This window comes from Macrobrachium rosenbergii, chromosome 3, assembly GCF_040412425.1.
Source record: "Macrobrachium rosenbergii isolate ZJJX-2024 chromosome 3, ASM4041242v1, whole genome shotgun sequence".
Lineage (NCBI taxonomy): Eukaryota > Metazoa > Arthropoda > Malacostraca > Decapoda > Palaemonidae > Macrobrachium > Macrobrachium rosenbergii.
In genome coordinates, this window is record NC_089743.1 from 59,686,621 (window position 1) to 59,710,233 (window position 23,613).

The following is a 23,613-nucleotide window of genomic DNA, read 5'->3' on the forward strand; positions in this document are numbered from 1 at the left end:
ATCCTCACGCTGACAAATCGGCGCGAAGTTCTCTAAGAAATGAGGGTGATTGCAACTTGAAGAGGAAGACCCTTGCTGCTTCTGAAGTGTGAAACTCCTGTACCTCTCTCCCTTGAGGGAGACCTTGATGGATCCCAGAAAACCCTCCTCGGCCACCTGGTTTTACTACGAGACGATCAAGGAACCGACACCAAAAGCATGCCAGGCAGCCAAACTCCGAAGAAAGACAAATTCATCGGAGTTCTCTCTGTCCGTCTCATGCCTCTCGGAACAACAGAGAGGAAAAGAGAACAGATAAGGAGAAGGACCACCCCTACCTGCCCTGCCAGTAAAACCAGCAGGAGAGGTGGACCGCGAGCGATAATCAACCGAAGGTCATGTTTGCCACACGGGGGAAGAAGAGAGCTTGTGCCATGGCAAGGCACTTTTCCTGGGAGGAGCAGAAAGTTCATTCGAATAGTGCAGAGAACCCGATTCGGAAGAACTGAGCCACGCCGAACCAAGCCGATCACACAAACGCGATCCAGACTGGGTGGTAAGCGGTGGACTGGGAGGCAAGCGGGGTGAGCTAAGCCGAGCCAGTCTCACGAATGCGACCAGGGGCTGGGCGGGGCTATCAAGCTGAGTGAGCCGAGCCGAGCGTGCAAACGCAATCGGAAGCTGGACAGGGCAGGGCTCATCTGCTGTGAACTAGCGCTAATTTCCTGAACTCTAAACTCCTTCGAGGCCAAGGCCCCTGAAGAAGAAGGTTTAAAGGGGAATTCTGTGTCTGCTATCCTGCATGCGCGGACCCTATGGTTCAAGACATGAGGATGAAAACCCAGTCAAGAAACCGAAGCAGCTGGCAGGCAGAATCGAGACACCCGGGCGCCTTGGCACTGAGAGACCCATGCTTTTCGGCAACCAGAAACCTAGGTTTCCCTGCACCGATAAAGGGTGTCCTAGCACTTTCTCTCATCCTGTGCCTCTCGCCAGGATAGTGCTAGTGATTCATAGAATTCGAGTGACCTATGAGACTCCCCAACATTGGGAGTGGCTGCTTTCAGCTTCCCAAGAAATCGAAAAGAGACAGGCACAGACCCAGTATTAGATGCAGACTTCTAAGGCTTGCAACAAGGGCGCAGCCTCTTGAGACCGAGCTCTCGCTGCCCCCGAAACGCGAGGGGATGCATGGTCCTCTAGGCAGCAGTGGCACCTTGCAGCCATCGCGGAGTTCACCTGCACCATGTGAGGCCCCAGAGGAGAATGCGAATCGGTTCCCGCCAGAGGGTGGGAAAAGCCGACGAGAGAAAAATGCCTCCCAGGAGAGAGGCAGTCTCTTAGAAGTCCGCAGGACTCCCGAAGGGAACCTCTTTCCTGCTTCTTCTGGTGTTCAAACCTATAGGATCGAGAAACCAGGTTGGGAACCTGACTGAGCACTGGTAAGCACTCGGGGAGTGCTTGTAGTGCTGGCAGGAAGAACAGAGACACCTGGGTGCCTCAGCCCTTTCTCTTGCTCTGCTCCTTAACCAGATTGGGATACTAAATATTCCACAGAAACTCAAGCACTTGGAGTGGCTCACGAACGAGCGCATGAGGCAGCACCCGTCTTGGAGGTGGAACCTCTAGGACTGGTAACATGAGCATAAACCAAGGTCTGCTCACCTGCGGCTCCCGAAACACCAAACCAAGGGGTATACGAATCAGTTCCCAAACCCACCGACAAGAGACCCACTGCCTCCTCGGAAGGAGGCAGTCCCTAGACGCCCAAAGGACATCAAGGGGTAAGAAGCACCCTTCCTCTCCTTTGGCCGATGGAGGCCTATCTGGTTTCCTGGGGGGCCCCCTCGAACCTTGGGAGAGGAAGGGAAGAGGCAGCAGAAGACGAAATCAAAGATAAGCTGAAGGAGACGGTGGCTACCTCCACAGGGCAACTTCCTTCACCTTCATTCCAACATCATCTACAGGATGGCAGACACGAAACATCGTAACCTCCAGGCCAGCTAGGCAGGATAACAACGGAAGTGGACCAGGACACGACCACCAGGAGAAGCAGCAGGGGCAATCAGGACAGCTGATGCAAGAGCTACAGAAGCGGTTCGGAAGGCGGGAGCTACAGCAATGACCAGGAACGTCACAAGAACGTCACCAGCAGTGACAGGAGCGATCAGGGCGGCTGCGGCAGGAGACCAGGAGGAGCCGCCTAGACTCTTGTTGCTGAGTCAACTGGAGCAAAACACAGGATGCACAGCAGGAGGAGACGGGACCACAGATACGCCAGAGGCGGTGCCACAGCATGCATGAAGGCCAGCAATGACAGCGATCAATCCACATCGGCGGGACACAGAGTTGGAACGACCCCGACGTGGACCTATGCCATTCCAACCAGATACTGTGCTTCATCCCAAAGCAAACACTGTATGAACATCAGGACTCCTTCAGGGAAAGATATCCCAAACTGAGATATCCAGCCAACTACTACTGCGCTTACAATGCTCAATGTCAACATGAAAGGAAAAGCAAAGATGATTAGTAGAGGGAGACTCCTCTTGCTCCATGGGGAACTGCCTTATGAAGCGAGAGGAGGCCCCTGAGCAGAGGTTGCCCAAGTGCACCCCCGACCTCACAGTCTTCGCTCAACGAGCGAGTGAAGAGGGCGAAGGAGAGAGGTCTCTTCTGAAAGAGAGATAGAAGAACCTACAGGGAGAGAGAAGGAAAGAGGGGACGTTACCAAGGGTGCCATGGAAGCAAAACTTACTGACAACGCCCACAACCTCCCACCGAAACTCCCCCCCCAGCAACTCTTCTACAGCACAGGCGGCGAAGAACAACACTCAGCACAAGTAGAAAAGGGGTAGTCATGCCCTTGTACAAGGAGGGCGTGAGCCCAAGAAGGGGAGCGAACTTGATACGCCCCGGTCAATGAAGGGGAGCGAAGTTATTACATCCCCATCAAATATACCCGAACGTACAGGGGAACGCCTTAAGTATCTAATTAATGGGCTACTGTTAGATAACCATTACCACTCAGTTATGCCTCTCTAAAATACTTATTGGCCATCAAACCCAAGACACAGATGCAGGGGAACGACGGCCTACGCAAGGCTACCAATCACAAATTTTGGGTTTGTATATTATTAAATATCAAACACACGTAATATATACACAAAAATACATAAAGATCCCACCGGGATCAATAAAGAGCTTAACGACAGTCAGGCAAATGATCCAAAAGCACGTCTGCAATGCACAACGGCTGCAAGCAAACTGGAATGTTTACATCAGGGCAGGCGGATACTCCCGCCTACCTGACGGTAGTTACTGCCTAACCAACTTATTCACGAATTTAACATCCGTGTCCAGCTTTGCCATAAGCAATTCCTAATATAAAGGGCCGATGGTGTGCATATCATGTTGGAACAAGTTTGATTTATAAAAAATCAATGTATTAACACTTACCAAACCTGGGACAGTGGAGAGCTTCTGAAAATATAATAAATAAATGAATTAATAAATAAATAAAAAATAATTTACATTGCAAATAAACTTTGATCAGTGTTATTAATGCAGGTCATTAAGTCTACAGTACATTGTAAATTTTTTTTACACTCTTACAACAAAGTATAAGAACGTGATAAAAGGGATTTAGTTGTTTCCATGTTCCTTTGCAAAGCAAGAGTCAATAGTAGAGGGTCCAAGGGAGAGAGGAAAGCTCTAGCAAGATTCAGGGTGAGCTTGGCATAATCCAAGAGGTCGTCACCAGGGTACACGTCCAGGGTTTCATTATGTCCGGTTCCCCTTGACCCTATCGCTCATAACTACTGAATAGCAATAAGGCCTTAAAGCCGGAAATATGGCAGAGTGACCAGATTTTTCACATTCTTCTGTTCAAGCACTTGTCTGGATATTCTGGAGGTGTGCCGTAAAGGAAGAGATTTAACATCAAACACAATGCTCACAGCAACCCTTGGGGACAACATACTCATCACTGACGACCTGAGTATGAAAGCTGCTAACTCCCACCCACTGCTTATGTCACGACCATCCCTTGAAGCTGATTGGTTGGCAATGGTTTCGAAAAGTTGGTTAATCTGTGGTTCTTTTCATCTTCATTAATTTTCCAATGGTTGTTTTACCGAACTAAAATACGTTCTCCCGATTATCAAAAGGAAACGTTACACCCCTGAAATAAAATCATAATACGCATCTCCCTAAAAAATGGTAAAATAAAACGTAAGAAAATATGAATGAAGTCAGAAGTTCCGCAATGCTGCAATGTTGTTTTTTGTAAATGAGGTTCACCTGAATACGGAGATGACACAGGGGATCTCTTGCGTTCAAATCGGTGCACTTGAATTACAGGACAATGATAATTACCGTCTGATATTGTCAAGAGTGTTCACCATTCTAAACTTCAACACAAACCCCTCCTCAGAGCCATACAGATTGACATTTCATACTGATTTTTGGTAATTTTACTACATTTTAAGTCATAAAATCGATTTCATTGCAATCGTTTACACATTCAGTGGGATGAAAAGCAGTGACTGCACTCTACTAAACCAGAATATGCCTATGCTTAACTTGAAGTTCCAGTATGATAGGCTATAAAGTCATATTGGATATAATTTGCCGAGATTTTTCTCAAGGACATTATCTCCTTTCGAAATAACAGGATCATAAAAAATTACATAGACCTATAATGTCCTATGTCTTTTTGTCAATTTACGCAGCTTATGACGTTTGGATTGCAGGCCTATCTTATATTCAGCCATTTTATTGTGGTTCTTGTTGTGATTATTCTGACTTTCGTTGCTGCTGTTATGGCACTTGTAGTGTCTTCGAAAATTTTTCATATGGTAACCTAACATTGCAGAATGAAAATGGATCTATTCAAAAAATACTAGCGTAAAGAATTATCTGCCTACTATTGTTAATTGAAATTTAGTAATTTGTTTTAATTAAAAGTAACTGAGATCTTTATGAATATAGTCTACGCTAGAATATTCTCCCACCAACAGAGAGAGAGAGAGAGAGAGAGAGAGAGATTTACCTACTCTTATGTATCCCTTGTCCAACAGGGTAATCTACAAGAATGCCCCCCAAAAGCAAATGAATCATGGGCTACTCGCAGAATGGTTTGGATAATTTCATATATAACTTTTTCAGCTATCCTTTGTTTTTTTTCTTATTTCGTTAAGTATCTTACAATGCCTTCCTACCATAGCCTTCATTTTCATAGAAATGCTACAGCAGCCTTATAATTACTCATCACAGTAATATAATTTGTTATCCCTTTTGTAAATATATTTTCAATATAATTCATTGCGAGTGGTTCGATAGTGATGTGTAAGGCTAAGACAGCCCTATGACTGGTCTCTGTGTGCCATCGGCTACATGCCCACAAATTTTACTTCTAGTCTCTGTGGTATAAGTGGCTTTACACTTACTATGCCGTCGACACAAGTACACATGTATGTGTATATGCACATGCTTATACGTGTACATTTCACCGTTAGTGGAGCGGGATAATGGGAAAAAAAGTGCAAATGGTGATGCAAGCAACAGATTTGGCATGTGAACTCTTATTATCCCCATAAATCAAAATCAACCTCCTGCCACCTCAATATTGGGCTATTTCCAAGATGGCTGACACTTTTCCAAAATGGCTGCAAATTTGCTGTATATTTCAAATATTTTCATTTCATAAGCCTATAAAAGTTGCATACTGTCCATATAATGATTGAGAATTTGTATTTTGGCATTCTTACTGTCATGAACAGATAAAGTGAACCCATCTTTCCAATATGGCCACCATATGAACATCATATTTCCAAATTCGCCGCCAAAGATAAAAAAAGTATGTATCTCCTGAGAGAAACCAATATGTTTTGTGTATCAATTAGTTTTAGCAAGTGCAGCTGCAGAGTTCTGCAGCTAAGTCCAGATTTGTAGCACCTGCACCTGCCATGGCATTCCTTTTTGCAGCCACATTTATTCAGTTCTTGGCAAGATTTTGCTACTATTGGCAAATCTGTCCAATACGGAAACCAGGTGCCATCAATCTGTTGCCATCCCCAGTGTCTTGGACTGGGCAAAAACTGGATGACATACTAAAGACTGGCACCATATGTGCCCTGGTTGAAAGGCAGCTCTCTTGCAATGCTCTCTGAGGGCAGCCCTTGTAGGGGGAATGCAATCGTAAGCTCTTTGCTTTCTTGCAAAGAGATCAAGTCTAGCCTCATTTACATTTTTATACGAACTGCCTTGTCGTACATTAGCACCACGAACTCTTCAATAATTTGCAGGTCTTCATCTTCTACAGCTGCTGGTGTTGAACTTAGTTTGGTGAAGGTGGGTGTGGCACGCTGAAACCCATGAAAGGCAGACACCGTGTCACACCTGCTAAATGCATGGAAAAAGGGAAGGGCTGAGGCTTCTGGTCCCATGGCTGCTGCAATTTCATGGATAGGTATCCACCTCATGTCTTTTCCTCTACCAAATTTAATCCATAGTTTGTCCAAACCAGTTTTTTCTATGCTAGATATTGCTATGATGACAACGTCATTGTCTGTACTACATATGATTGCACTTGAGATATCTTCATGCTTTGCAGCATATGCAGCATGTAAAAGGACTAGTATCTGCCTCTACGTGAGTGCAGCCTTGTAGGTCAGCAGTGTCTTGTTCAGCTTTGCTACAAAGTGCAGCATCCCCTTTAGTGACAATTATGCATGATGTATCATCTGCTTGAGATGAAATGATTGTCTGCCAAATATGTAAATAGTTCAGTTTTGTTGTGGTCATTCCTGAGGAAGCTGGCCCAATTACCAGGAGTTTTCGCTGAGCTAATTACTCTCCAGCGAACTCCTGTGCCTCTTTTTTGTCTTGTTTGTGCTTTCATACTGTCTGTCCTATACACATCAAATACAATGTGTGTTTGCTTGTACTTCTGTATGTGCTTCTGATTCTTGGATAGAACTTCTTCTTTAGCATAAGACTCAAATGTAGACCCCTTGGTTGGTCTCTGAGCATTTATAAGAGCTGCACCATCCATTATGAAAACATCAGCGGTAGGCTCTTTGTCAGGTATGTCTGATGCATGCTGCTCTAGTAGAGGCAGCAGCTGTGACTTGGTCCCCTGATGCATCTGTCCATTCTGTGCCACTGATGGTGGGCAATTTTGATTTTCATGTTGAAAGAACTCATTTAAATCACACTGTCTGTTCTGACATGATATGAAGAGGCATGAGAATAGACTACAATCATCCTTTATGGTTTGCAGTGACTGTTTGCCCTTGGATTCTGTAGTAGACATCTTGCGACTGAACAATAGAATTTTGTTCTTGTGTACTGGTTCATAGAATTTGCTGGGTATCTTGAGCCTCTCGATAAAGTTTGTGAACTGTGTCTGTCCAAGGCCCCTCATTCATCTCAAGGATTCACTAACTTTGCTGTCCATAAGTCCATGACTGTCTAGCGCAATCAGATCCAATGAATCTTCCTCAAAAGGGTTGCCCATTTCTTTGATTACTTTTGCCAGATTTTCAACCATTTCAAGAAACCTTTTCTGTACAGTTTCAGTTTCATCACGATGTTTACCCTCAGATTTTGGATCAGCATCACTTCCAGTCTCAAACTCAACGATCAGGCGGCTTACTTCAGGACCAGCCACAGTCCACCTTCTGAGAGCATCTTCATCTTCAAATAGGCCAACCGCTCCCCCACCTCCTTTCACATGAGCATTATTCTGCTCGTGTGCTTGGTCTATATCCATTGAGGAAAAAGGCAGAGTAGTTTTGTGGACAGTGAAATTTCCCTTTGTGAATTCATCATGTGTCATTTTGGAGAGCCCCATGTCCCTCAAATGAACTGAAAGCCACCTGGCATAATGTACGTGGTCCAGTGCAAAGAAGAAAGGAATGAGTTCCTGCAGCACATCTTTGTACAATTGGAAATTAGACTCTCGGTATGACCTGATGAAAAACACTAGAAGTTCTAGCTGAAGCACAAGATTCCAAAAGTAGAATTGGGGAGACACTGATTCTCGTTTTCTGATCCAGCTTTCACAGCTTAGCTCAATTTCTTCTTCTGCTTCCTGGATATATGCCATATAGGCAGCTTTGCGCAGCTGATATATGCAAACTGTCACCTGGTGGGCTAGACGTGTCTTCTTCAAATGTGAAGCAGAAATAAACGAATCTGCTGTTCCAGGAGTAGCTATTTCTGCTTTTGTAAGAGCACCAGTCCAACCACTGTCTTTCACGAGATCACCCATAATTTTGAATATTGCCATTTCTATATGCAGCCCTCCAAACATAATAACCATATCACCATACTGCAATGGCCAATCCCATTGGATTTGCTTAGCAATTGCAAAAAGTGGCTGATCAACTGCTAGAACTGGGGTTTGGCCAGGATTGAGAAACTGTGGTTGCTCTTGCAATATCCATGGCATGTTTTATCATTGCAACTGAATGAGCTGCCTCTTGAAAAAGAGTAAACATTGATGACAAGCTTATTTCAAATGGGGCCTGTCGCTTCTGAGAAGCGTGATGTGCTGCCCAAGATATGGACACAGCATTTTCACTCCTGTCTGACAGACTGACTTTCTCAAGCCATTCAAACTCAACCTGTTGGTGTTCTGCACTTCCATTGGATGAAGGGAGGGGATTCTCATGTTTAAAGTGAGCAGGAGGTACATTTCGAAGAGAAGGTACTTTTTTTTTACTGTGTTCCACTTTGGATGATTTGGGCCAAATTTCTGTCCTCACCCTTTTCATCAGTGCTCGGATGCTGAAACAAAGATATGCCTGTCCCATGGAAGGATGTTTGTGCAGTTGTGGCACTTGGATTATGGTCCAGATTGTCAACAGCACAAGTTGTAAAGAGCCCTTTTCTTAGTGTAATGGGACAAACTACTTCTTCCTCCACAGCCCTTATTACAACCAAGATCTAAAGACTACAAGGTCGGCCGGCGGGCAGATTATAATTTAAAGGTCGTGGTCAGTGACGTCAGTCAAACCATGTCAAAGCTTGTATCCATACACTAATTCAGTAAACAATCGTCACGCACTGGGTCCACGTGTCCAAAATCTTCCTACTATATTTGTCCAGGGATATTGTTTTCTTTTCATTATTTAGTTGCTTTTCCTACGAAAATGCCCAACAACTGTTCAGTTTTTGGATGTTCTAATACAAGAGTGAAAACAAAAGGTTCGAACATCAAGTATTTCAGTTTTCCAAAAGACGATAATTTTCGAGTTCTCTGGAAACAAGCATGTCGTCGAGCTGATAAAATGAATCTTGAAAATGCTGTAATTTTTTCTGTTCATTTTACAAACAGTTTGCTGCAAAGTGAAAGTCTCAAAAGCAAGAGACTTTTGAAGAAAGATGCTGTGCCTTCTCTTTTCCTTTATGGAGGTAAGTTTTATGCTACAAATCATTCTGTACTTTTTGCTACGAAAGAAATATTGAATAAATAAATGAGAACTGAATTCAAATCATTATTAGCATTATATGTGATAATTGCTGACCAATAGTTTAACACAGTACGTAGATGAAAAATAGTGTGCTAAAGAATGTAGATTATATTTGATTTATCGGTTTTTCAGGAACAAACCGAGATGAAAGACTATCTGATGAAAGAAATGAGAGGGTAGAGAAGAGGGGTATGAAAAGGACTGTGAAGGAAATGCTAGTTACTTTTGGTAGTAGTGATGATACATTAGAATGTGATACTAGTGGTAGCGTAAGCATGAATGCCAATATGCGACAATTTCAGATTCCAGAGGACATACATGCTCAATGTGAATTAGATATGAATACCCTCCGTGATGAAAGCAAAAAACTAAAGGAGGAAATTGAATATCTTCGTTTAGAAAATTCTCGACTAAGGCACAGAAAGATCGTGATGAAATTGTGTACAACAGAGTTTTAGAGGTATTGGAACTGATTTTTAGTAAGCGTCAGATATCCATCTTGATGAATAAAACAAAAAATGTGAGAAATTGGACAGATAGTGATATTTCGGTGCTACTTTGGCTTATTATCTACACGCCACCTCCGAGGTGCTGGTACCAAAAACATGGCGGAAGCTCAATAGGACGCCGTGTTTAGTACTAGCTCCTCGGGGATCAAAGATATAGTTTGTTAATATAATTTGTCGAACACACAATACAGAAATGGGTGTATATAATACTTTAATCCCCGAGGGGCTAGTACTAAACACGGCGTCCCATTGAGCTTCTGCCATGTTTTTAGTACTAGCACCTCACAGGTGACGCATAGATAACAAGCCAAAGTAGCACCGATATTTCTTCGGCACTTACACTTCATAGCATAAGCCCAAAATGTTACAATTATCTCAGAGACGTGAAAGGGTTTCCATTACCCTGCAAAACTGTACTAAATGAAAGAGCAAAAAACTTCCAATGTGAATCAGGAATCCTGTCATCAATGTTGGCTTTGATGAAGTCGAATTCTGAAACCTTTGGTGAAAGTGAGAGATTAACTGTATTGTTATTTGATGAGATGAGCATTATGAGTGAATGGAGTTATGGCAAGAGCACTAACAGATTACATAAGCCACACATGAGAGTGCAAGTGGTAATGCTAAGGGGGCTAATAGGTAAATGGAAACAGCCAATATACATTGGTTTTGACGAATCAAATATGCATGAAACAATAACTGATTTGATAAAGGAAGTGGAATATGCAGGTTATCCAATGGTGGCAATAATGCATGATTTAGGGCCCTGAAATCTTAGGTTGTGGAAAAAATTTGGGATTGACCCATCATATAAGAAAACGTCCATCCAGAATCCATGTGCAGACACACAAATATTTCTCTTTGCAGATGCTCCTCATTTGCTCAAATTAATCAGGAATAGCTTTCTAGATTCTGGGTTCATGTTGTCAAACAGGGATAGAATTTCATATCATCCCTTAAGAGAAATGGTGATGGAACGTAAAACAGAGTATGGACTGGCTTACAAAATAAGTCAAATTCATTTAAAAGTTCAGGAGTCAGAACGGCAGCGTGTTAAATATGTTGCACAGCTGCTGTCAAGAAGTTGCGGTAATGTCCTTAATTTTCTGGTGAAAAGGGACTTTTCAGGAAAAATGAATGGAAAGCAACATCTCAGTTCATATCGTTAGTGGATGAATGGTTTGATATTATGAATTCCTCATCAACAAAAGGCGACAAAGCTACTCGATGTGCTTTTGGCTTAAATTTGGAGTATCAGGCAACTGTTGTGAACAAAATGATTGATATCATGTAAAAAATGAGAGTGATTAAAGGTTTCGTTAGTCGTGTCAATGGATTGCCAGAAAAGACACATCTTTGTCAATTTCAAAAAGGGATAATTCTGTCTTGCTACTCCCTTATAGGCCTGTTCGAAATTCTTAAGTCGATTATATCTTAACAAAGAGGCTTAAACAGGATAGTCTGGAGCATTTATTTGCTTGAATTAGGCAGATGAGCGGGCCACATGATCATCCCATTGCAGTAAATTTCAAGTACAGACTGAAAAAATATTTGTTAGGGAAAGAAGTAGCCCTGATAAGTGAAAAATGTAATAGTGCTAAATGTGATGAAAATCAAGACTGCCTGTCTAATACATTAGTGTGTAAGAATTCATCTACACAGGGGAAAACTGCAGACAAAGAACGAGAAATTGCCTTAGAAATCTGTCTCACCAGTCTCATTTAAGAGATATTGAATTTAATCAAGAATCGTCGATGGAAGAAGGTGATGAGATTCTTGAATTAACTGGAACAGGCAAAGTGAATGAAACACCTGCAAGTACACCCAGTTCTGTAACCAAGGAAGAATCTTTGAAGTGTATAGGAGATTATATAATTAAAAAAATTTTCATTAGAATATCCTGAATTAGAAAAACAAAGGTCCGGTGTTGTTATGATTGATAAATGTTGGATAGATGTAATGAACAGAGGTGGTCTTCATGTACCCTCAGATACTTTCTTTTCACAATTAAGTAAGATGAGAGAAATCTTTTTAGGTGTCCATGGCGAAAAATTAAAAGAGGGGAAATCATTGCGTAAGAACTCTTGCTGACGAGATGAAACTTGCTGGAGTGGCCTTACCATTTGATGTCACATATTTCTTTGCAAAAATGTCTATTTTTTGGAATTAGACATTTAAACAGAAAAATTGATTTCAATAAAAAAGGTCAAGAGATTCCAGAAGTATAAATCGGAAATATATGAAGGTTGTAAAATAGAAACATTGTAAATAAACTGAGAACTTATGAAACTGTAAATTATATTTATTTGGTGGCACAGATTCTCTTCTAGTGTCTGCTATTAAGGTTCATCAAATTCTATCTCATGTTCAAGCATCTGTTTCCTCAATATCTTAGCTGCTTTGGCCATGATTAGTGCATCATTGTAGTCACATGCCGTGGCTAGGGCTTCTCCCATTTTCCTTTTGTAGGCAAACCAAATTTCTCTTCCCTTTTTAAAGTCCTCCAGTTCTGGGATGCTGGCAAGTATCTGTTCATTCAACCGTGCTTGGTGCACAAAGGAAGCATCAACATTTAGCTGTTCCAGTCATTGTTTGTACAAATCATAAAGTTCTACCATTGTAAAATAGCAGCAACCATCTGTAGTCAGCTGCTTGTCTCTTATGTACATCTCAAGCTCAGCAAAAGCATGGGCACATGCCTCTTGTCTGTACTGCACATAATCATCTCCAATTTTCTGGGAATTTAGCCAGGCCCTTTCCCTGTTGTACACACCTGTCAGACAAGATGGGTGATACATATGGTCCTGAGAAACAATATCTCCAGCACTAAGCTTGGCCAGAGGTTTCTCATCTAGTAGGTTGGCGGCACATCATTACAGCTTTTCATGTAAAGGCAATGTCATGGCCAATCGTAAATCTTTGATTGGTGCTGGTTGGTCACAAATAAAGCATATTCCTTCTTTCTCAGTCTTAGATTCTTCTTCATCTTCTTCATCTGCCTTCTGGCTACTACGTGTGAATTTTGCTGATGGGGCATCATCATCATCTTTTGTCTTACACAATGACTTCCTTTTCCTTTCTAGTTTTGTTGTTTTGAACTTTGTTATTTTCAAAGGTCTGCAGAATTCCATCACCTTCATCAAGCCTTTTGGGATGAAATGGTATAGGCATTGCATTTAACTTATAGAATTCAGGAATGTTTGTAGCAAGGGTAACATAGCCAGCATCAGATGCATCAACTAGTCTTTCACGTGTGTCCTCTTGGCACAAGCAACAAAGCTTCCAGTTAGTCATACTATCTTCCTTTAGGAAAGACAGTGACTTCCAAGATTGTCCTGCCATTGCTTTTGTTCTATAGGCCGAGGGTTTATCCTTTTACCACCTATATAACATATATGCACTTCCAGATATGGGATACAACTAGACTCAGATATGTCATAATCCTACCCCTAGCCCAGTCATTCATCCAATGCTATTTAATTCCTGTGTGATCTGTACACCATCTAGAAGACTAAAGCCCCATCTTCCTTGGCTCGGCTCTCCCGTGCTGGCACATCCTGTCAATTCAGGTGCAGCTGCTTAACTTTGAAGTGGGGCTAGCTAAACACCATTTGGGAAACTAATAACAAATCTCTGCCACTAGCTAGCACTGAACCCCATTGCTGAGTTTCACAGCTATAGTGTCAACCAGTGTGCCCTGGTAGTACACTGATACTACACTATTACACTTTTACATTAAGCTTATTACCCATTTTTTTTTTCCTAAATGAGGATGAAAATGAATTAACTGGGGATTAATTGATTTCTAATCTACAAAAAATGAAATGATCAGGCTGAAGTTACCCCAAATCCATGTATTACCCGACCTTTAGCCTCATATATGAGCTAACGTACCAATTTTTGGCATTTTGGCGGACACTCTCGATATAGTGACAGCCATCTTGGATACTTCTATGCAGAGAAATGTATCTACATATATAAAGGCTTGTTTTTAATATTTTGATATAAACTGGGAGTGACTTTGGGATTTGAATGTGATTAATCAATTAAATACCAATTTTCAAATATCCACAGGACGCCATTTTGAAAACCTGTCGGCCATCTTGGAAAATGGCAAAATTTTGTGTGGCCGGAGGTTGATAATGAGACCAAGGGACAAGAAGAATAGTTGAGCCAAGTTTCATGCTTGTATCACCATTTGCACTTTTCCCCTATTTTTTTGTAGTTACCCGCTCCACTACGTACACATATATACATTATTTATCGTGGGATCAGAGCTACTATACGTATTAAAAGCTACTCATTTCCAACAGGTATGGGTGGAACACTATTTGCAATAAGAAATTGATGTGTAGGCCCATGCAATGTCATTAACTCAAAATATAAGATTAAGTCTAATCCTTCGGACCAGCCCTAGGAGAGCTGTTAATCAGCTCAGTGGTCTGGTTAAACAAAGGTATACTTAACTCTGATGTGTAAACCTATACCCTGTCATTGCCTCAAAATATAAGAATCTGATGTGTAAGCCTATGCCCTGTCATTGCCTCAAAATATATGGAATTGACATGTAGGCCTATGCCCTATACACTGCCTCAAAATATAAGAATTTTATATGTAGGCATAATCTCACAGTGATGATAATATCTGACATGCAGGATTATGATGAATTAATACCCTACTATCGGAACTGGCTCCATAAGTCTACTCTTCATTTCAATTACTGTGGTCTATGTGGAATCGCTTATGCAGGCCAATGCCAATTTAAAAGAAAAAAAAAGCAAGATGCTTGTGTATTTAGGCTGCACATTATCAAAATAAAAAAGAAGTTGCACAGACAGAATGATCCAAGATCTTCGTAATATATCTTTTATTGGAGATATCAACTGCATACTTCACAATTCCAGGAACTCAAATCTGTGGTGTCATCATTCATGCCCAGAGCTCAACATGACCGAATGGAGTGAAATCTGTACTGGCAATCACTTGGACAGTTAACTAGTGTGATGTCATTCCCCTTTCGGAGGCTAGCCAATCACTGACGTGGAGTGGGCAGGGATTAGCTGCAAAGGGCCATGGATTTTGCTATAATGCTAAGCTTCAGGCTAGTGAGTTATCTGTTGCAGATCCACTGCAATCAACCTTATAACTCACTCTTCTCTGAAGCAGTTAGGTCATCCTATTTAGGTGACTATCAGATTAACACACAAGTCTGTCTATTCTTCAGACTGGAAGGTTAGACAAATTTGAAAAGTTTGCTGACTCTTCTACTATAGGTGACAAGTCATCCTTTGATTCTTCAAAGGAGACCAAAGGACTAAATAACACTTGATGAAACTGTTGAAGCATCTCCCAATGCTCACAAGGTAATAATTGTTTGAGACAGACCCAATTCTAATTCAACTGTGGTGGAGTAATTTGGTTAGGTGGCAACCTTATATATTTTAGTTACAGAGATCTTAATTACGTTAGATGAGGTGGTCAAGGGGGCGAGGGCCCCATCCAGGTAAGAACCCAGCACTCTAAGTTAAATACATCCTTGTAATTAACCAACTTGTTTTGTGTTCTGACCAACCCAAAAACCTCGATTTCCCACTGTGGTCCCTCAAAATTGTATGATTCACATGGTGGGGCCTATTAATTAAGTCTAAAACTACCCATTTACCAATGAAATGTTAACCATAAATATTCAAAAGACACAACAAGACGTAGGGCAATCATAATTCCAACTCAGAAATGTGATTAGGCCTAAGCCTATGATTTACAGTGAACCCCCCGTATTCACGGGGGATGCATCCCACACCCCCCCGCGAATAGGTCAAATCCACGAATGCTTAAAACCCCTCTAAAAACACTTAGAACTGCCCATTTTGATAGCTTAAACCAAGAAAAACCCTGTAAAACTGCTTATACCCGAGTATTTTAATAGTTTTATCACAAAAAGTGCATTTATTCATGAAAATTATATGAAAATACAGTAATTAGTGAATATTTCCCAGTGAAAAATACCGCAAATGGGCGAATTTTCCGTGAATGATGGCTAGATATGCTCCACAGAGAAACCCGCAAATGCGTGAGTCCGGGAACCATGAGAACGCGAATACGGGGGGTTTACTGTATAGTAAAATTCTACAGTAAAACTACAGGGTATCTCTGCACGGACTGCCATGGTGTGTTATGGAATGGTTCCGCGCATGTGCAAGTCATTAGGGAGCAAAATATTCAAGTAGGGATTGGCTAAGGAAACCTATTATACAAGGAACTATAATAACCTAACCTAACTTAGCTGGCCATGTTACTTAATCTGGGGGCTTTGTCCCCGAATCCTAACCCCCCATGAAGGCAACTCCACTTTTTACCAAAACCTCCCCTACAACACTGCGCATGCACAATAGCATTCTAGGATAGCCAGCATACAAAAACATATCAGTTCTGATGTTAATTACTGGTTAATTATAGTCGACCACCAAAAAATAACGGTAAATTGTTAATAAGCAACCACAATACTACAGGAAAAGTCAATTTCCAAGGTAGGCTAATACCCGATGCGGAGCAACCCCATAGTTCTACCAAATCTACCTAGTTTCACCGGTAAAATTTTACAAGTCACCAATAAGACTCCAGCCAGCCATTTTTGCACGAAAAACCATTTTGAGTTTTTCATGCAAAAATGACTAGGAAATAATAGGGCACTAAAAGAACCTTAAAATACCAATATAACTTCACCTACGGGTGTTGACTGGTTACAATTTTGCCGTATTAGCTATGGAGGGGAGGGGTATTCTTACCTTTTAAGTCGTAAATTTTCTAATTTTTTTATTTGTCATTTGCGCATAGTGTTTATGGGGTTCAAAATAATGAGAATGAAGAGCTCTTTTCAAAAATGTAAGTTACAATTTCATAGTGTGTATTGGCAACTTATAAAATAATACCGTTTCACCTTTGGCTAGGTCTAGCCTAGTAGTGGGCCACAAGCAGAGCAAAACATCTTGACACGTTGGGTCTTTCAATGGATCCGGCGGAAGGCAACCCAACGTTACCAGGCTACAACAAGAGGCTGCGTAGTTTCAGCTTTACCCTTTTTTAACCACTGTTCTCCTTGGCTAGCCTAACTTGTGCCACATTTGCTTGTCTGCAACTAGCCTAGACTTAAAGTCATTATAATCACTGTAATGCTGTTCTAGGCCACTTCTGAATCAGAAAAATTTTTAAGTAGCTTAGCTCACAATTAAAAGAATGGGGTGTATGTTAAGGTGGCTTACCTAAAGCTTCTTGTAAACCAAATTGCGCTCATCATGGGCTATATAACGTTCAAAAAAATAAAGCGACCTACCTGTTTCCAAATGAAACCGAGCTCCTCAGGATGGATCCTTTTAACATTACAGACATCGCAAACCAATTAAATTTCACAAAACATTAACCCTTCCACCATATAACACACACAAATTCAACCAGGAATGGTAATTTCCGCAACTCGGTCCACTGCCCGCCCCAGTTCGAAAACAACAAGTTAACTCACTTCAGCCAAACGTCAGAAGTGATACCAAATCTCATATACCAAAATAATTTAATTTCCATTAAAAAATAGTGCTAAAACCAATGTCGAAGAAATATCCTAACTCTGTAATAAATTTCAGACCTAATTAACTTTCACACAAATATTTTATATAGTCATAAATAAAAACAAATAATTAAGGTCAGCTGCACTGCATTCAGAGAAAAATATAGGCTATACATCTTGTTATCAATGCTGCCAAGCGTTGGATGAACACCTACGGTATTGTGGTCTCATTTCCTGGTCTTTGGGGTGGTAGTTGCTCTTACTAAATCTGAGCAAAACGTAACGTAATTACAAGTTTTTGTTTCTAGGATATTTAGTTTTCTGTAAACGATAATTTGCACAAAACAAAGGACGAAAATTTGCTTTAGAATGTCTCCCTTTTCCTTTAAATTGCCTTAACGTCTATCACAGCACGCCAAATAGGCTAACTTATCCATTATGTTGTTTTAGTGTCATGGTTAATCACTAGGAAGGACTAAAATTGCCTTCTTTCAGGAACAGGTTCAAGACAAAAATCTTTCAGTTGAATACAATTTATGACTTTAACATCCCTTTCACGATGGTATACTAGAATTTATGTGGTTTGTTCTTGGGTATTTCAATAGTCCCCGCTAGCGGATCCGGGGGGTGGGAGTTGCCACCTGGGTACTTTGCCCCCCTTGAAAAATAATGATTTAAATAATAACATATACAAGGAATATAAAAATGGGAAAAAATTAAAAAATTATTATAAAATAAGACAATTTTGAGAAAAAATAATAATGACTAATTATAATCAAAATAATCTTAATGTTAATGATAATGGGGATTCGGCGCTTCCTGATGGAACAGGCGATTGCTGCCCATTTCATAATTTCTACTTAAATATTGAGTGATATGCTGAAGAAACAATATGAAAATTGATGCTGCCACCCCCGAAATTTTTCTGGATCCGCTAGTGAAAGTCCCGGTGCACTCTCCCAAAGCAAAAAGATTCTGGTTGGTGCATACAAAGAGAGAGTCAAAGAGTTGCTGGACTCTGAGTCACAAAATTTGTCTATACTGTATCCAAAATTGATTCTTTAAATTTAAGTTATCTTTTACCTGTACCCGAAACCCGCCTCACGAAAAATTGGTTTCCAGTGTCAATGAGTACAGAGGTTTTTGTCACTTTATATCTTTTTATGGCATCCAAAAAAGATTACCTTTTGGATACTTTATGAATTAAAATTTATCCAACCAAAAGTTGCCCTCGGTTCACAAAAGAGAAGCAGACTTCCCCTCTCACGGTCTCCTTAAATTCAAATGCAGCCATTTGTTATATAAAAATTGTGATACTGAAAAGAAACAGTGAAAATTGCCCCTTTACTCTGACGAAGAGGAAATCAGAGATCTAAAAATGAAAACAAATATTGAGGTTTGCGTTTTCCTAACGAATGGAAAGAATGTTGATGATAAGCTGGGTATTGAAAATTTGATGTTTAGCAAAATTGGCCCCACCTTCCCCAACCACATTGCTGACTAAAAGAATTTTTTCTAGTCTCATGTATACAAAAAAGAAGGAATAAGATGGGACCAAAAATATTAAATATTATTTTAGAAACTAAATGTTACGATATCCATGGAAGAAAACCGTATGAGTAAAGATATTAAACATGAACACGAAAATCTTCACAGTGTCTCTATGTATGGTTTCAAAATACAGGTAATCGAAGACTAGTTCATTATTATTCACATCCTGAGTCGTAGGATAATGAGAAAAAAAAAGTAGGGTAATTTCAGTATCTCTCTCTGGGACAGAGAGGTCTACAGAGGCTGGCAACACTGCTTGTTATGAGAGAGTGCTAACAACATAAATAACTTATAGTTATGACACATTAATTGATATACAGTTGAAATACATGAGATTTCATGAGTCTGACATGAATCATGCAGCGACTGTGAGATATTGTAAAATATTTGAGGACACTGAAAGGAGAGAACAGAATTAACATACTGTAGGGTATCGATTCGGAGAATATGCAAATGAGACGTGCCTTCATAACAGTTCAAGTCGGATGGAGATAAGACTAGATTTTTATCTTTCATATTCCAGACTTCGATTGGTGTTTTTAATAGCCTTGTTTCCAGAACTGAGAATAATAAGGAACTTGTAAAACTTATAAATACTGCTATGGCAATCTTATAAAAACAATACCTGAAAGATGAAACATTACGTACTTTTTTTTCCGTCATTCCCTTATTTTAATGGTAAATTCCACTCAGGATTATATTTTCTCCAAGTTATATGTAAATATGCAGTATGTAACTGTACGGCAGTTGTACTATTTATAGAGTTTCAAAAGGCATCCTTCAGACGGTTGCGAGGGCTGGAGCAGAAAAGAATAAAATAACCGGATACAAGAAACACCATCAGGCCATGAGGCTATAGAGTGTGAATGGAAATATAGTGGAACAGACCACAGCTTACACAAAATAAAAGCGAGGCTCTGAGCATGACAGAGTTCCAGAACTGGACAATAAATCAACTGAAATATTGCAATGTGGAGGAGGACATTTGGAATACGTACATCTCAAAAGTCATTCTTTTTACTATACCTGTATTTACATTCTCTGTCTCCCATCTTACTTTCCAACCTCTCAAAATTTTTGTCAACATTATTTTCAACGCTGAATGACCTCACAGGTCCCAGTGCTTGGCCATTGGACTAAATTTCATATTCCAGTTCCAGATATGGAGGCAAGGAGGAACGCCAGGTGTATGGGATGCTGTAATATCTACAGTACATCATACTAGCATTCACAAAGGGAAATAAAAGTCACACACTTGAGCAAAGCCAGTCTGTGCTTATAAAAGGAACCACTAGAGATAAAGTAAATTACAATATATATAAATAAATTATATATATATATATATATATATATATATATATATATATATATATATATATATATATATATATATATATATATATATATATATATAGTCGCTGTTCCTGGTACGTTGGACTCCATATTCATATGAATTAGATAATTAAAACTGGTATGATATTGATAGTGCCTATTGTGATCTGCAGGTTCCCTAGAAAATTCCATAAGCATTTTGCACTCTTGTGATATGAAATACTAGTAACCTTATCAAGTTAAGAAATTCGGAGTCCTGTCCAGAATTAAATATCTTAAATCAGATCTTATTTGGAGGTGAAAGAAATAAAAATTCCTAAGGCCTGGAATATTTAAATGGAGTGCCTTACAACATTTCCTTTTAAAATGTGCTACAGGGCCAGAGTATAATTAAGCATCTCCAGAAAAAAATTAAAGTAAATCGATTTTCAATTATACATTAACCATAAACATATAACAATTGAAATATAAAATTTAGGCCAAAGGCCAAGTGCTGGGACCCATGAGGCCACTCAGTGGTGAAAGTGAAATTAGGAGTAAGAAAGGTTTTTAAGGTGTAACAGGAAGAAAACCTCGCAGTTGCACTATGAACCAACTGTTAGAAAAAGGTGGAAAGTAAGATGGAAGACAAATAGGAATGGAGGTAGGCCTACAATTAAAGCTATGAAAAGGGTTGCAGGTAAGGGCCGAAGGGACGCTGCAAAGAACCTTAAATGATTCCTACAGTGTACCGTGTGACATGTACTCATTGCACTAACCCCCTACTGAGATCAACTTATAACAATAAACTTAAAAGGCTCCATAAAATTGGAAATTTTTAAAACTAAAAAGCTACAAGTGAACAGGTTAGCGTGGTCAAACCATTCCACCTGGCAAGGAGAGAAAAATGCCCTCAGGATCGGCAAATCATCTGAGGGGGTATAGTGATGATAGTTGTGTATGTAAAAGGTACGAAATTGGTGAACAAGGAACTGACTAAGTAACAAGGAACTCATTCCTGATAACCAAACAGCGATGGCATTTTCCCAGCAATCAGCCAAGCAACTTTTGCACTCCTACTTAGCCTGCCCAACAAACACCTAAAAGAGAGAGAGAGAGAAAAAAAAGGAAAATGGTAACAGTAAAAGAGCGTGCTTGTTGCACCCTCAAGCAAGTGATCTCAAACTCAAGATTCTGGAAAGCCATGGTACCGAGACAATAGCACACAGCAAGGTTTGAATAGAATATAGAATTTGTCTATGGCCAAGTGCTGGAACCTATGAGGTCATTCAGATCTAAAAGGGTAATTGACAGCAAGAAGGTTTGAAAGGTATGACCGTCAGGAGGTATCAGGCTCCCCAAACTGCAGAAGGGGGCCCGATGACGTCGATGTGGATGTGACCGAATCGCTGATGAGGCTGAGGAAAATTGGTGATCCAAGATTCAGTGTGCCGGGATGTTTTGCTCGTCTGGCATGGGATAGAGCTCCTTGCCCACTGGCGGACGTCCTTGTTGATGCCGTGCTAGACGAACTTGTCAGTCATGAGGCATGCCATTGTGCGCCCCGATGGATGGGAGAGACCGTGGACTATGTCGAACACTTGTTTTCTCCTCGATGCAGGCACCAGGGGGCTTGGGTGGCCTGTGCTGGTGTCGCAGAGGAGAGATGTGTCCGAGTTAGCTAAGGGCACGTCTTCCCATTTGACAGCCATCACTGCTGTCCTGTAGTCTGCCGTCTCTGGGTTCACAGCTTGTTCTCTCGCGAGGTCTTCATTGTCGATGCCGAGGTGAAGGGAACTGATTTCTACTCGACAGAGCGTCGGCCACTGGGTTTTTCTTGCCAGGAACGTAGTTGATGGTGCAACCAAATTCAGAGATGGCGGTCAGGTGCCGCTGTTGCCTTGCAGACCAGGCGTCCCCGATTTGCAAATGCATGAGCCAAGGGTTTGTGGTCTATTAGGATTGTGAATTTGGTTCCCTCCTGCAGGTATTTGAAGTGCCTCACAGCCTGGTAGATAGCCAGCAGCTTTCTGTCGAAGGCACTGTAGCAGGTCTTCGCTGGCAAAAACTTGTGGCTGAAGAAGGCCAAGAGCTGGGGCGTGCCATTCACCAGCTGCTCAAGTACTGCACTGCAGGCGATGTTGCTGGCATCCGTTGTCAACCTGAGGGCAGCAGTGAGGCTGTGGTTAGTTAAGGTGGCGGCACTGGAGAGGGCCCTTTTCGTTTGGATGAATGCCTGCTGCTGTGGAGCTTCCCATGTTAGTGTTTTTGGTTTCCCCTTCAGGATTGACGTCAGGGGGTACATGATGTGGGCGATATCTGGGATGAAGCGCTGGTAGTAGTTTATCATCCCGAGAAACTCCTGAAGGGCCTTGATGGTTTGTGGTTCATGGAAATTTTCTCTAGTTTTAACTTTAGAGGCCATGGAGCGCACTCCTGCTGGGGAAATCTCATGGCCAAGGAAGTCCACTTTTTCTTTCCCGAAAATGCACTTGTCGAACCTGACAACTAATCTGCTGTCCTGCAGGTGTTTCATGACGGCGCGGACGTGGCGAAGGTGTTCCTCTGGGGACCTGGAGAAAATGAGGATGTAGTCGACGTAGCAGATGCAGAAAGGCAGATCTCCCAAGACAGTGTTCATCAGGCGCTGGAATGTGGTGCCTGCATTCCTGAGACCAAAAGTGGAATAGGAAAATGTGTAGCTCCTGAAAGGCGTGATGATGGTGGTTTTTGGGACATCGTCGGGATGTACAGAGACTTGGAAGTACGACTTCAGTAGGTCCATCTTGGAGAAAATTTTGGCTCCGTGGAGAGAGCCCATCAGGTCTTGCATGTTAGGGAGGGGGTAGTGGTCTGGTACTGTTACCAAATTCAGGCGCTGATAGTCCCCGCAGGGTCTCCATGGACCATCGGATTTCTTTACTGTGTGGAGGGGAGACACCCACTGGCTTCATGCCTTTTTACAGACACCCATGCGTTCATTTCTGCGAAGGCCCATTTGGCGTCTTGTAACTTCTGGGGGAACAGTCGTCGGAACTTGGCATCGTGATGTGGTGGAAGATGCCGTGCTTTGCTGAAGCCCCAGGTGACTGGCGTAGTTCTGGTTTGAGTATGTCCAGGACCTCCTGTAGGTGGGACGTGTAGCTGTTGGGGGCTGTGGAGCATATGGTGGGCATTCCAGGTCCGGTGGAGAGCTGACAGGAGTGGCATGTTCCTGTGTCGA

At 41.4% G+C, this 23,613-nt stretch overlaps 1 protein-coding gene across 3 annotated transcripts in view; it reads right to left on the reverse strand.

Moving 5' to 3' along the window:
• The window catches only part of LOC136856058 (nucleoside hydrolase-like), a 229,068-nt gene that overhangs the window by 74,858 nt on the left and 130,597 nt on the right, over window positions 1-23,613 (reverse strand). For all 3 annotated transcript variants that reach the window (XM_067133647.1, XM_067133699.1, XM_067133666.1), the window contains exon 9: window positions 3,439-3,462. In XM_067133647.1, coding sequence (XP_066989748.1) covers window positions 3,439-3,462 — 24 coding nt within the window. The remainder of the gene's footprint in view (window positions 1-3,438; window positions 3,463-23,613) is intronic.